A 14,859-nucleotide genomic window follows, 5' to 3' on the forward strand; every position below is an offset into this window, starting at 1 on the left:
ATTTTTTGGCGACTTTTTTTTTAAATTTCTTCCTCGACTGAACAGACTGAGACAGACAAAAGTAGATGGGTCAATATACGAGACACTAATGAGACAGGTAGTTCACTCCGTCAAGTCCTGTTCATTTCTAGATGCATACTATTGTATGAAATGCCATTTGAAGAGCTCAGCGACTTTATTTTTCTTCGATTGCAGTATGAACGTACAGAAAACCCAACCATTTCACAGGTCATGATATTTTCTCAAAATTCATATTTCACTGATCGAGATGAATAAAGGAGAGATGGCGGATAGTGGTTATTTAGTACCCGTAGCTAATTAGGCACACAAAGCGGAAACCGTAAAGTGTTGTAAAGTCACACTAGTGTCAAGAAGAGGATCAATTTTCGCTACCATTAAGGAAGTAAGTCAATGTCTAGACGATAGACAATTCTTAACGTTTGAGACACTGGTTCATAAGTAATCGGACCATTAACCTTGTAAATTTAATCCAAGCCAAACGCTTAAGACGCCATTATTATGCTAAACGTGACCAGTAAGTTCTGATTGGCCTGATGAATTATATTACTCTGTTGAAGGTTCTCAGCCTGTGACGATGCAGACTTATTAATACCTTGATTCGGCTTCTTTCCGATCATCCGTTTTGTCCCTAAACAACGAATGTCTGGCATTGTGACGTTATATTTTGTACATCTGGCATAGACCGGTCCAAACTTACAGATGGTTTACAGTGTATTTCTCTATTGTAGCAAATCTATCTTATGTCTGCAGGCTTAACCTTTGTCACAGTGGTGTTTTCAACAAGTCAAAACGTAAACCGACAGTAAAACCGATAAAAGCGACACTAGTTAATATCAAAATTATTTTCTCAGTAAACTTCATAGTGCAATTTCATTTGCAATCGATAGTGAAGACGATTGTAAATTCCTTCAAATACCCTAGACATTGTCAGTTCCCATACTAGCAAGTATACTTGCTGACTTTGAATTTGAGTTGTTAAACAGCAACTTATTGCAGCTCTAATCTTCACCAATTAATCCATCGAGACACAAGGCTTCTATGTTGTTAAGAATGCTAAATAACACATATGCGACGACATTTTGGTGAGAAAATTTCCCAGTGTACAAAATTAATTCAAAATATATAGCCCATGTGTTGTTTGAAAAAGATTTGCATAATGAAATATCTTTCCATATATCGACAACAGTAAATTCGGAGCTTTATAGGAGAAAAGACTGAAAATGTCCATAGAGTAGCCTATTTAAGGTGTATGATTTTGAATGTTCGTTTAATTACAAATGATATATCATATTGTGTTTTGGCAAGACAAGCTTAGTAACTTCAGTATGCTGTTGATTTTTTTAAAAATAGCCGAACAGTTCAATCATGGCAGTCAATCAAATTTCCAACATAGTTTTGTGGGAGTGAGCGATATTGCATCACCCTCATCACAGCATGGTTTTCCGCTAGAAATCATAAAAGGCGCAGAAACGACACGAGGGAAGCAGTAGCATATCTACGTACCGACCTGCTGCTAACATGTTCCGTCAAGTTTCATCAAGCAAGATGACTTTATTGATATTAGTTGTATTTTGTGTCGGCATTCACTCTGCCGTGTTTCAAGAGACCGATGAAATCCAAGATGGCGGCCTTGCTGCCAGAGCTGACGTCACCGTTGACGATGCCGGAGATTCTGAAACAGCAGAATCGGATGATGTGAGCGCCTTGAAGTGTGAGTATCTGTTCATATTATACCACGATGTCACCGAAATCTGAACTAACAAGTTGAAATGGTAAAGAGGGAAACGTGCTACATTTGAAAACCTAATTCCTTGTTATGTACAATAATATCGCAAGGATCGGTAAATGCATAAAATTTGTAAATATTCAACAATTTCCGAGTTCTATTTGACATTTTATTTCAGATTAGAATAATACATATAAAATCCTGAGAGTCAGGTATATATTATAAAGGGCATACAATTAAGTAATATTTTCAATTTCCTTTCTAGTTGGTCGAGGCTGGAGATGTTTCCCCGGTAAGAGTTGCTATTTTATACATCCCGAGCAACGTTTCAGTTGGGCTTCAGCAAAGACTGAGTGCTCATCAAGAGGCGGGAAGCTTGCAACAATTGATGATGCATTTGAGGACGCATATCTGAGAGGTAGGATGATAAACTGTTTGATATTATTATTTCACTTTATTTCGGACTGAATCAGTCCATATAATTCTTATTTCACATGTAAGAAAAAGTTTCTTAGAGCATTACAAAAAATATGTTTCTTTTGTATAATATTGTGTTGATAGAGAAAGACAAAATCAAAGGTACAGGGAATCGATCCACAATTTACAAATATCGGAAATGAAATAAAGACGATCATGTACAAGCCTGACGATCATATTTTCACTTCTCGATAAGCGTGTAATAAAACCGTACATTTGTTTTCTACGAAGTGCATCGAAGTTGTACAAATTATTGGTAACAAACATTTCACTAGCACTACTCCGTTTGTCAAATCCTAGAAATATCCGAGCCGCATTGTTGTAGGCGACCCTAAGCTTTCTCAGGGCACTGGCAGTATGGTTGATATGTATAAACTCTATCTTTTGTTTGCGATTTGGCACATGCATGGAGTTTAATTCTTCCTTCGTTAGTAAATAGAATTTCTCTTAAAAAGACACATCATGGTGTTTGGTTGACAAGATAACAAATGTCACACAAATTTGTTTGAAAAGGTTTCTACGAAAGGGAAACGAGCATTTATGCCAAAATTTATCGCAGCTGAGTTATATATTCGCCCGCATTTAAGAAATATTATAGAATAACCATATCGGTAACGTGATATGACTTTACTGATACACAATCTGGATGTTAGTGGTGGTTAGTACATAATAGCATTTGGATCGATGAAATACACAGACAATTTACATAAACGTTCTTTTGCCGAACTTCACAGAATTTGCTCGCCTTGAGGGAGACCTTTGGATTGGCTTCAATGACCAGCTTACACTAAATTTCTGGAGGTGGGATAATGGATCAAGCGTGAGTCTTTCACAATATCATTACTTGGCACCTGAAGTAACCGTTCTTAGCTAAAGTGCAAAGAATGAGAAACAGCCACGTTAATTCTCGTGCACAAAACGAGTCATATCTGAAAAGTGTTCTGTGTGTGTCTATTTAAGCATTTGCGTGTACGCATAAGATTATTAAATATGTGCGAAAATGTATGTCCAGCTACAACGTGATACATCTGTTACAGTAGTTACAGTATGCTATCATGAAAAAATGCAATGAAAATGAATATATCATGCACAGGTGAATTACTTTAACTGGTATCCCGGACGTCCATCAACCAGCTCTTCGACAAGATGCGCCTATATGCGACGGGTATACAACGGTCAGTGGTATGACTCAAGTTGCACAAACCTACGCGGATATATCTGCGAGAAGAGATATTAACATTCTCCTACGTACGGGCTAAACGGTAGGATGTTTATACATGTATGTCTATATATATGTGTACGTATGTACGCGTGCGTGCATGATGAATACACATTACGTACATTTTTAGCGTCATGCCTTGCTTTGTTCACTTACACTGTCCACTGATCCAATTGTACTTGCTTATTGATACATAATATTTCTAAAGCCCTCCTGTGTATTCGGTGAAATGCTTGAAGAAAATAGACTGCCTTTACCTAACGTCGAGACTGCTAGTTATATGACCAAACTAAAACAGTTTTACGGTATTTAATTTCAGCCTGCGTTTTCAACAATCAAGAACACCTGCTGACATGTTCACAATTTTCAGTTTCATCGTAGCAAGATATTGCGTTAATAATGATTTCTCAAAGAAATAAACGTGCTTTATTCAATTCAACTCTCATGTCGTGTCGTTTCATTTCTTATGGCATAAAAGATTGTATTTTATCTTCTTATTCAGTGTGGGTTTAGCCTAGCTGAGTGTAGCAATACAGTCTCTCTCTCTCTCTCTCTCTCTCTCTCTCTCTCTCTCTCTCTCTCATATTTTATCCATCTTATTTTTATCTATCTATTTTTATCTTATCTTACATCTATCTTATCTATCAATCTATCAATCTATCTATCTATCTATCTATCTATCTATCTATCTATCTCCATCCATCTATCTATTTATCTATCTATTCTATCTTATCCATCTCATCTATCTATCTATCTATCTATCTATCTATCTATCTAACTATCTATCTATCTATCTATCTATCTTATCCATCTTATCTTATCTATTTTATCTATCTATCTATCATTCTATCTATCTATCTATCAAATTATCTGTCTGTCTGTCTGTCTGTCTGTCTATCTATCTACCTATTCGTCCATCCATCAATCCATCTCATTTATATCCATCGGTTTTTTTCACTTGCGATAACTTTCTCAAGTAATCGGGCTTGAAAGTTTTGGAAAGGGAAATAGTCTCTTGGTGCGCGATGAAGCTGTGAAATTAGAAACTATAGAACACTTTTGAAAATAATCCATCCATGATGCCAGTGACACAGAATTCATATCATATTCAAAAAATCCGACGAGGGTGAGATTCCGACGATTGTTCTTGTACTTGACAACCAAACGACACATCCTCGCTTTGGCAGAACTTGGTAAATATGTGATCGACGATAATGAGGACAGGAGCCACGAAGTAGAGGGTCGTAACACAGTGGGCTGCCCTAATATCCGTCCCTAGGGTGTGGATAGAGGTATTTTGTTGTAGTGCTAATAAAATCTGAAGAGTTTACTAACATGTCCGTTTCCCGGCGTGCTGATGCGTTTGTTCGCCTAATGCGCCAAAGCAAGCAAGGGTAAATTACTAATCTGTGGACACTGTCACCAGATTATCACCGGATTAACTTTGACAAAGTCAACAACGAACGCACCAGCAAGGTAAAAAGAAGATCTTCTGTTATACCTTGCTGGCGCGTTCGTTGTTGACTTTGTCAAAGTTAATCCAGTTATAATGTGGTGATAGCGTCTACAGATTAATAATTTAACCTTGCTTGCTTTGGCGCAATAGGCAATTAAACTCTTCAGATAATAGACGCAGCATGGTGATAAAACGTTTACGCAAGATTGTCAAGGGAAGTGCTAAGATAAGACCAAAACACCAAAGGTTGTTAGAATAAATCTTTTTCAGCAATACAACAAAACCCCACTACCAAACCTCGGGGACGGACATGAAGGCAGCCCCTATGGTCCTAATTAGTTGGACCGTCACGAAGGAGATCATTTACAGTGGTCGTAGCGCTATTACATATTGGTTTACACAAACACTTACCCGAAATACACAATATTACTCGGAGACATTAGGATTTGTACTACAGTTTAGGGGAGAACCATTTGATGTCTGGTCTTGGGGGTATGGAGGATTTTGAGAAAAAAAAAATTGTCACCAGGTGAGATAGAAGGAAAAAAATGATCCTGTCATGGCCTGAGAGAAAAAAAATTGTCATAATAGACAGAAGTGAAAAAAATTGTCACAATGCACCAGAAATTAGCAAAATTTGGAAACCTTATTCTCATGTATTCTTTACTGGCGCGCCGTCATAGGCGGCGCAAATGTTTTTACCACAAGCAATTCTTGTGGTTTTTTCCCCCAGCACTTATGATATAAGCATGCACTACATAGGTCTACTTTACACCTCAGTACACTCAATGTTTTCCTTCCCTTTTCTGAGCCAAGAAATCATATTTCAGGATTTCCGTTGCAATATCTCAATTGCATAGGCACTATCTAAAGGGGCTTCTGTAAATTGTGAAAATTTAAAACACAAGACAGGAGTCAATAAACTAGTGTTAAAACCAATACATTATTCTCTCAATAAATATGTTAGAAAGATGTAAAAGTTGACAATGAAAAATTGAGGAACAACAAATATAATGAAATACAATGTGTGAGCCTTGTTTCTCTGACCACAAAAGATAACATCTTCCATGGGAAACTTATATCGATGCTTGGTCACGTTAAATACAAAATGATACCACATACCGGATCGCTCACTATATAGTCCGTCAATAGTGGCGAACTCTCTCAATAACTAGTCTGGCTTCTCCTCTTTGAGGACGAAGATGACTTGATAATCACACAACCAAGCGGAGGGGATACAAAATAAGAGAGCGACTGATGAAGGAACCCCATTTTTGGTTCCTAAACACCGTTAAGACGAATCACTCAATCAACAAACCGGTTTACCGGGGACTGACATCACATGATCAGGGTCAAAGCACTATCGATTCACCGGTGTCTCGCCATGTATTCGGAGGAATGTGAAGAGGGGGTCACTAAAAAAATTGAAAACTTCAGGGGGCGTTACTCAAAATGTGGAGAGGAAGAGGGGACGGGGTTACTCAATTTTTTTGTGCGAAATAAATTGAAACATCTCAGATTGCACCATTGCACACATCCATTTCTCAAAATTTTAAATGCGAGAGAGGGGCATCCCCCCTCTCGTGCTTCCCCCGGGTCTTCTTAAAGTTTTACTGGTAAAAGAATAATTGAAAATACCTCTCGGATTGCACTACACTACACCGTGCGCACATCAATTTCTCAAAATTTTCACAGGATCTAGGACAAAACTGAACTGTTGTGAATTCATCCTTTATTATCACAGAAACGTGTCTTAATTTACCTCAGTTCAATGACCATTTTGACAGTTCAACATATCATGTTTAGGCTTTTCATTAGAAGCTGGCAGCTGGATAAATGACACAAGAAGGTCACAGATTTTCCGTTCCTGTATATTAATTTGTCTTCAGTCTCTGGCAAACAGAACGGTTTTTCATAAATTTATTGTTCTTGTTTGGTTGTTGAATATTGGGACTCAAACACTGATCATGCAAAAAATGTAAAAAATATAAGTGTTCAATGTCATTTTCAAACAGTTTTACCGAGTGCAATATAAACTAAAGCTCCTCTCAGATTGCGACATTAAACACATCAATTTCTCAAAATTTCCAATACCAGAGGGGAACCCCTCTCGTGCTCCCCCCTTGGGGTATTCTAACAGTTTCACTCAAAAAAAAAATCAAAAACACCTCTCAGAATGCACCAGACTGCACCATTGCACACATCAATATCTTAAAAATTTCCATGCAAGATAGGGGAAAGCCCCTGTGACACTTTCCCCCAAAGCCTCTCACGTGTTTTCCCCCTGTACTTTCAAATTCTGCCCGGTCAGATATCCTAGTGAAAACCCTATCATAATAACCAATCCAGATTAAACAATATACTATATGGTTAGATACTTCGTGAGCTTTTATATCTTTATTTTACTGTGATTCTGAATTTCATTCTGATGGGTTCACCTGTTTTGAACCATCATGAGATAACTGATGATAGTCTAGCAGGGTACATCAGGATTTGAAAGGTCTTTACTGTTTCTGTATTTTGTAAATTTTACAATTACATGTATTGGTATTTAACTTTTCTAGGTGGGGGATCAGTCAAAATTTAAGAGGTAGAGAGGGAGGTTACTCAATTTCATCAATGTTGGCGGGGGGGGGGGGTGTCACTCGAAATTTCGGAGTTTAAGGCCGTAAATAATGACGATTCCCATATATACAACGCATTACAAACTTGATGAACAATAAAAAAAATTGCACTGATCCTCCATTTGAAAAAAAAATATGATGCAAGTCTGACAGTAGAAAATAAATTGCTGTCACTCTGACAGGAAAAAAAATTGCTCCCATACCCACTTCCTCCATACCCCCCCAGAAATCAAATGGTTCTCCCCTTACTCTCGAAGGTCCCATTACACTCCAAAAGTATCACATGAGTGAACACTCAATGTTGAAATAAGAAGTCGCCTATCTCGACTTGTATCCAGGGAATTTTTCAAACGATAGCAACATGGTACTACTCTATTCGTTTTCTCGCCGCTGGTTTCCGCCATCTGGTATTCGTCTGTTTCTCCAGGTCAGACGAGTGATGTGTTCTCCGCTCTCTAGGCGAAGATCGGCTATTTTGAAATATACAGAACAGAATCATTCTCGGCATTCCGACCATCGTTTTCGTGTCGATATCGGTATGTCCAAACGCATCCCAAGTATTAAAGCCATTCAAGGAAGCTCTAACATGTATAAAGGCATCAGTGTGATTGCTTAACTGTTGGCGTCAGTTTCGTTTGTTTAGAATGTTTCTATTTATACAATAAGCTAGACACATTCATGATGAATGGAGCACCCACTGAGCTATAAAACAATAGATGAATGCACCTACATACATGTACATCCTTTTGCAGCATATGGAAGATGAGGACATGCTCTTGAAATGTGAAGCGGTTTCTCATTTCGTCTTAAGCCAGAAATGCATTAATTTATAGAAGCAATCTTACTTTGCGATTGCAATGCATATTTATCATTTGCGTTTTACTACAATACACCGAGTTTATGAAGCCGTGCTAGTAAGTAATTTTACGATTAGAAACTAAATATTGTCTTGATACTATGTGGCTTTAAGATGTGAAGATTTTAATGGCGATGACATTTAAGTTGTCGTCCCATTGTCTTGAGTCAATGAGAACAATTTTCAATGCCTCATCTATTGAACCATGGACCTCGACCCTGCGAAAGTATTGTCGATTTGTTTCTATTTGGTTTGAAAGTCTTAAATTAATGAAATTGTTAGAATCCCAGAAAATGTGCAACACAATTGCATGGTGTGGTAAATGAAGGGTAGTGCTGTGACATAAGCGAGCATTTGAAGGAAGACACGATTGAAAAAATGGACGAGATTAAAAATTGCGGGATAGGGCGAGAAAAATGTGAAGATATCTTGAGTACAAATCTGTGTGATTGTATTAAAATTACATGTAAGATAAGCCTTGATCGAAAAGTGGTCAGTTTATGTTGTCGCAAAGTAAAGTGATAACTATAATTCGGGATTTATTACCGATTATTTTTTGCTGTATGTGCACATCTGTGAGACAGGTTTGCACGTTAGATCGAATTGACATCTAATTACTAAAACACTATAAAATCTATTTAAGAAAAAAAAGAAGAAAGTCATCATCACAATCACAGAACTCTTTGAATGTTCAAGAATGTCAGCCTGTAAGTGCTGATGGGTAATCATTACTTTCCGAATTTTTCCATATGCCTATAATATTAAGTAATGTACAGAATTTTGCTAACAACAACTTTTAATGTCTCCTTTGGTAGAAACTTTTAATGTCTCCTTTGGTATTTGCTGCAGAACTTGATGGATGAGTGTTATACACTGACGGTGTGTACTCTCGTGACAAACAAGTTGCATAATCACTTATTGCAGAATTAAATTTGCAAGGACATCTCATGATTTTCGATATGGCAAGGGTGACATTAACACTGCATGCGAAGACAACTTGTTTTTATCAATTTACCAAAAGAAAAATATAATTTCACAAACTCGGAAAATTCTAATCATAAGGAAAGAAAAACGTTGGTTATTTCGCCTCGAAATTTATAATTTCGATCTTAATTTAAAGTGATATTTGGATCGATGATATGTCAGACCAAAAAAGTCATTACAATATTCATATTTTACTTCATTTATTGGGTCAGTTTCTCAGTAAATGCTTCTACGCGTGCCTGGTGGCTTAAACATGCTAAATCGTAATTATTGCAACCTAAAATGAACTTTGACGCTTCAGCGTTGCCCAAATGTACGGGTCGATCGACTGCAGCGAATGTTAACAAGTAAGAGAGAGGAAACTAGAGGAAATAAATTGGATGTAATATTGAGGATTATACAAATTGAAAAGTCTTTTTCGCCGTGATTAAAATGCAGAGAATGGACTTCCTATATCTGTGGCTTTCAAATATCTCTCCGCCTATAGGTTCACGGCACAGCATGCGCTATTCTTATACACACAATTGTTTACAAAACAATATATCTGCCTTGATTTACACTTAACGTCCATGGATATTAATTGATTGTTTAAATAAGTAGTATTTTATGGATGAGGTTTCACGTTTGCACCTGTAAGAATGTAAACATGATTAAAAATCCAAGACGGATACCTAAATATATACTAGATTTTTATCCGTAAGACACGTTAAGATCCCGGTGCATTTGAGAACCTTAAAGCCTGCTACAGTGCAATGTGGCTAACTGCAGCCAGAATTAAGCTTGATATCTATCGGTTTCCTAAAGCTGCACACTAACAGCACATTGCAGTCTTAAGCAGACATTTCAGAAGTCAATGGATGAGAGAGACAAAAACACAGACACGTAATAGTTATCTCATGCTATTGCAACGATGGATGGTATATTTCAACATGTTTTAAAAAGTCAAACAACACTGAGTACTTTTCAAGTCAAAGCAAAACGATGAAAAAAATGCTAAAAGAGAGCTATTTTGTCCCTTTAACATTTCAATCACAACGTCAAAATGCTTTCAGCTTGTCAACTCAGTTTAAGTATGAATATTCAGGAGTACTCAACTTGTAGCTGGATTGAAATGCAATTGCTAGCAATATAAGTGTACAAAACGTACACGAAGGCTGTATGTAAAGCGGAATACTGAAGTTGTCAACATTTAGCCATATAATAGTTGAGTACTTGAACATGTTTGAGGGGTGGGATTTCAAAATTATTGAGGGTATGGGGAGGGGACAGCCTAACTATTGGCACGTCGATTTCAAACGTAAGCAAGGTTAAATAGAACTGGAATAAGGTACCTCAAACCCAATTGAGAAGACATCACGTACGGTTGCATGCGGACGACAGTGGAGATATCCGGTTCGGGTGATTTCTCAACTAGCACTACAACGTAAAGGCATGCTATGACCAACGCGAACAGAATGTAAATTACATTTTAATTCGCAATTTTCGCTTGTTTTCGGCCATGAGGTACATTAGTTCTGATGGACTATTTTCGTAGTCTTCACAGAAAATAATGCAATGTTATCGTTGTAATAATGATTGTTTACTGGTTTCATCGGAATTTAATGGCAGTCAATTGTGACTTTTTGCTTCGTTTTGCCGGTGAAATAAAAGGCATACACTTGTCTAATTGTAACTTGGATCTAACAAGAACTGATCGATTACGGTATGTTGTGCATCGAATATGACAGTTGAGGCTTTGATCAATTGCCCTCTTGTGATTTTAAATCACGTAGACAAGGCGGAACTAAAAGAAATATATTTGAAACATTGCGGATCTAAAAATATCACGAGTTGACTAATGTGTGGGCAATTTAATTTGAAAATGACAAGTATAATATACAACACAATTCTAACGACGACTTAATAGCGGACTCTCAGAGCCGACCAAACAGTTTTATTTTTTATATTACACATTATGTCAACTCAAAGTGTGTTAGTCCTGCTGATTTGCGGTAATTTCGAGTAAATACATTGATGTTTACGCTTTCCAAGTGTGCGACACTATTAATTCACGATGTTTACTATTTCGAGTTTTCCTATATCGCGTATGCAACATTTTGTTGAGGCCATGTTTGCTTTACGTCAATTCCACTTTCAATAATGGATAACCTAGGTCTTTACTGTTGTAACTTGGCGAAGCTGGTCTCGACAAGTTTTAGTAACCAATGTATGAGAGAGAGAGAGAGAGAGAGAGAGAGAGAGAGAGAGAGAGAGAGAGAGAGAGAGAGAGAGAGAGAGAGAGAGAGAGAGAGAGAGAGAGAGAGAGAGACAGACAGACAGACAGACAGACAGACAGACAGACAGAGGAACAGACGGACTTGAAGTAGTAGGAGAATTAGGAGATAGTGAATCAGAGGCACGGAATGTAAATATTAATAGTACTTGCCTGAAAATATAAATGATGAATATCTCCATAAAAACCTGCACCGTTTGATTTTAATATATCACTAAGAAAGTGGTACCCAGCGGGTACCCAGCAATAACCCCAACAGCTTTATCTTTCTACATATCCTATTTAATATGCCATACAAAATTGTAACTTTGAACAGTGTCAGTTTATGTGATCAAGAATTACTCTGAATGATTATGAAGTATAATGATTGTCGGTATAAAAGGCATAAATTATTAACTTCATGGCCGCCAATTTTCAAATTTGGCAGTATATTTAAAGCAATCCATCAGCCGTCCCACAGAGTTTTTAGGTAGTGAGGGATATCGTTGTAAAGTCGTATCAGCTGGTTGGACGACTAGAAATCATTGAAAGGTAGCAACTGTACGAGTAGAACCATTAGTGTTCTTACACCTGAATGAACGCTGAGTTTCTGGTACTATGCTTTGTCAAGTCTTGTCCAGGAAGACGGCTGTGTTGCTGTTAGTTGTTCTCTGTGTTGGGATCCACTCTGCTGTTGTTGAAGACACAGATGGATGGCAAGATGGCGACTTTGCCATCACAGCCGACCACGCTATTAAACGATAACGAAGACGTTGAAATTGTAGAACTTATGACTCTAGCGCTTTAAAATGTGAGTATCTGAGCTCATAAATCAGCTAAATATGCTACCAAACTCTTGATCTTACAAATGTTAATATATTTGACAATATTTCCATTTTACTTTTCAGTTGGACGAGGATGGAGATGTTTCCCCAGGAAAAGTTGTTACTTCGTATACCCGGACTAACATTTCACGTGGGCCAGTGCTAAAACTCAGTGCATCATTCGAAGCTCAAAATCGGCAACAATCGATTACGCTTTCGAGAATGCATACCTCAGAGGTGAGCTGGAATAAATCTTGCATTTATTTGATATTATATGGCATAATTTGAATATTCTGATTAGGCAATCAAGTCTACTTGAACAATATTGTAATAATGGCTTGAAGATGTTGTCATTTTTACTGTCAATAGGCAGACGTCTGTCGCTGATACTTGAACAAAAATATCATTTGGTCGACAAGTAAGTGCAGTGAGACCCGTTCTGTTTGAGCAAGAAAATTCATGTTGCACATTGTAGCGCCGTCACATGAATATCACAGCCCCTCAGAAAGGCAAAAAATAATAGATCTGTTTCTCATCCTCGGTCTCATATAAAACTGATACGGCGACAATGCAATTGTCCTTTCTTTTTTAAGCTACGAAGATCCAACTAAAAACAACCATCAAGAGTAATTTTGATATCAGACATGATGACGATAATAAACGTGCTTTTCAGAACGGTATATTGTGAGCATGTGATCCCACAGATAATAAATGTTACGTTTTCTTCCATGCGTAACAACTGTCATTTTTAGCTCACGTGTGTAAACACGTGGGCTAATGTCATAGCGATGTCTGTCTGTCTGTCCGTGTGTGTGTGTGTGTGTGTCTGTCTGTCTGTCTGTTTACACGATAACTCAAAAACGCCTGAACGGATTCAAGTCAGATTTGGTAGACAGGTACCATATGCTACTTGCAAGAACTGATTAGATTTTGGTTAGTGTGGCTTGCATATTAATGAAGTTATGCAATATCGTTTTTTCCGTACAATGGTTTCCCTATGGAAACGGTAATGACAGTGTAGACATATATCAAGAAACACTGCACAAAATTTCATGAAACTTTTCACAGATGACAATTTCAGAACATTATCATGATACTGTGAGTGTCATGTCAATTATCTGCTCATTTGCATATTTAATGAACTTATGTTATTAGTGAGATAACACTAAAATTCCTGCTCCAAACTTGATGATACTTGCATCAAATATTGATGTGATATATATCTAATTATAATTAGAAGCATTGGGCAGTGTCAAGTTAATAAATAGCTCATTTGCATATTTTATGAAGTTTTGTAATTAGTCATATAACTCCGATATAACTGCACCAAATGTGATGAAATCTGCTGCAGATACTAATCCGACTGATATCTAACTGTGGTGTAAAGCATTTAGTAGTGTGAAGTTAATTATGGGTTCATTTGCATATTTAATGAACTTTGTAATTAGTGACATTTCTCTTAAATTGCAGCATTAAATTAAATGAAACGTGCTACAAATGTTGATCTGATGGATATCTAATTGTCCCATGAAGCATTGAGCAGTGTCAACTTAATTAACAGCTCATTTGCATATTAAAGAAAGTTTTTAATTAGTGATTAAACTCTGAGAGTACTTTGCGAAGTTGATAAAAAACCTGCTACATATAGTGATATAACATATGTTTTATTGTTCTGTGAAGCGTAATACTATTAATGAACCTGTTGTAAAACACTTGAGCATATTCAGATCATATCTGGTTACATATTTTTGTAGAGTAACTAGAAGTGCACGGACAAAAGATTTATCACAATTGAAAACAATGGACACCATAGACACTATATATCAACAAAGTAGCTGCAGATAGCTCTTTCTGGAGCGATATTAAATTTGTTTGGTCCCTATTTATTGCATGTTACTCAGACCTTTACCGATGTAGACAATCTACATTCTATTTGCAGAATTTGCTCGACTTGAAGCTAGTATGTGGATTGGTTACAATGACGTCTCAACAGCAGGGCACTGGTAACGGGACCACGGTTCCAATGTGAGTATTTTAAGCAAGTTGCACTTCATCGTCATTTGACTCTAAAACCGACGGTGTACTCGTGCATTTAGAAGTGATTTCGCCTCTGTTTTCAGAAGTGTGTTCACTGTACAGTAGAGTTGAAGATTTTATTGTTTTACACCCAGTGGTTGTTACAAGAAAGAATATAACCGCCACAATCCACCCTCTCTCTATTTGTCTCTGCCTCTGCCTCTGCCTGTCTCTCTCTGCCCGTCTGTCTGTTTGTCTGTCTGTCTGTCTGTCTGTCTGTCTGTCTGTCTGTCTGTCTCCATAATCACCATTAATTTGAGCAGAGTATACATGAGGAATATTTCTTGATGACGTCATGTAAGTTAAAATCAGGGACGCATCTCTTCGATCGGTGTTGTTTTCCGC

The 14,859-nt window shown here is 37.3% G+C and overlaps 2 protein-coding genes across 2 annotated transcripts in view; one reads left to right on the forward strand and one right to left on the reverse strand.

Moving 5' to 3' along the window:
* The window catches only part of LOC139119889 (perlucin-like protein), a 47,243-nt gene that overhangs the window by 6,182 nt on the left and 26,202 nt on the right, over positions 1-14,859 (reverse strand). The gene's annotated exons all lie outside the window — the stretch shown is intronic.
* Positions 1,497-3,882, forward strand: LOC139119888 (galactose-specific lectin nattectin-like). The gene is made up of 4 exons (XM_070683824.1): positions 1,497-1,732; positions 2,013-2,165; positions 2,959-3,044; positions 3,318-3,882. The coding sequence occupies exons 1-4, from the start codon at positions 1,540-1,542 to the stop codon at positions 3,459-3,461; spliced, it is 576 nt and encodes a 191-aa protein (XP_070539925.1). The 5' UTR covers positions 1,497-1,539; the 3' UTR covers positions 3,462-3,882.

The sequence above is a fragment of the Ptychodera flava genome, chromosome 20, assembly GCF_041260155.1.
Source record: "Ptychodera flava strain L36383 chromosome 20, AS_Pfla_20210202, whole genome shotgun sequence".
In the NCBI taxonomy this organism is placed as follows: domain Eukaryota; kingdom Metazoa; phylum Hemichordata; class Enteropneusta; family Ptychoderidae; genus Ptychodera; species Ptychodera flava.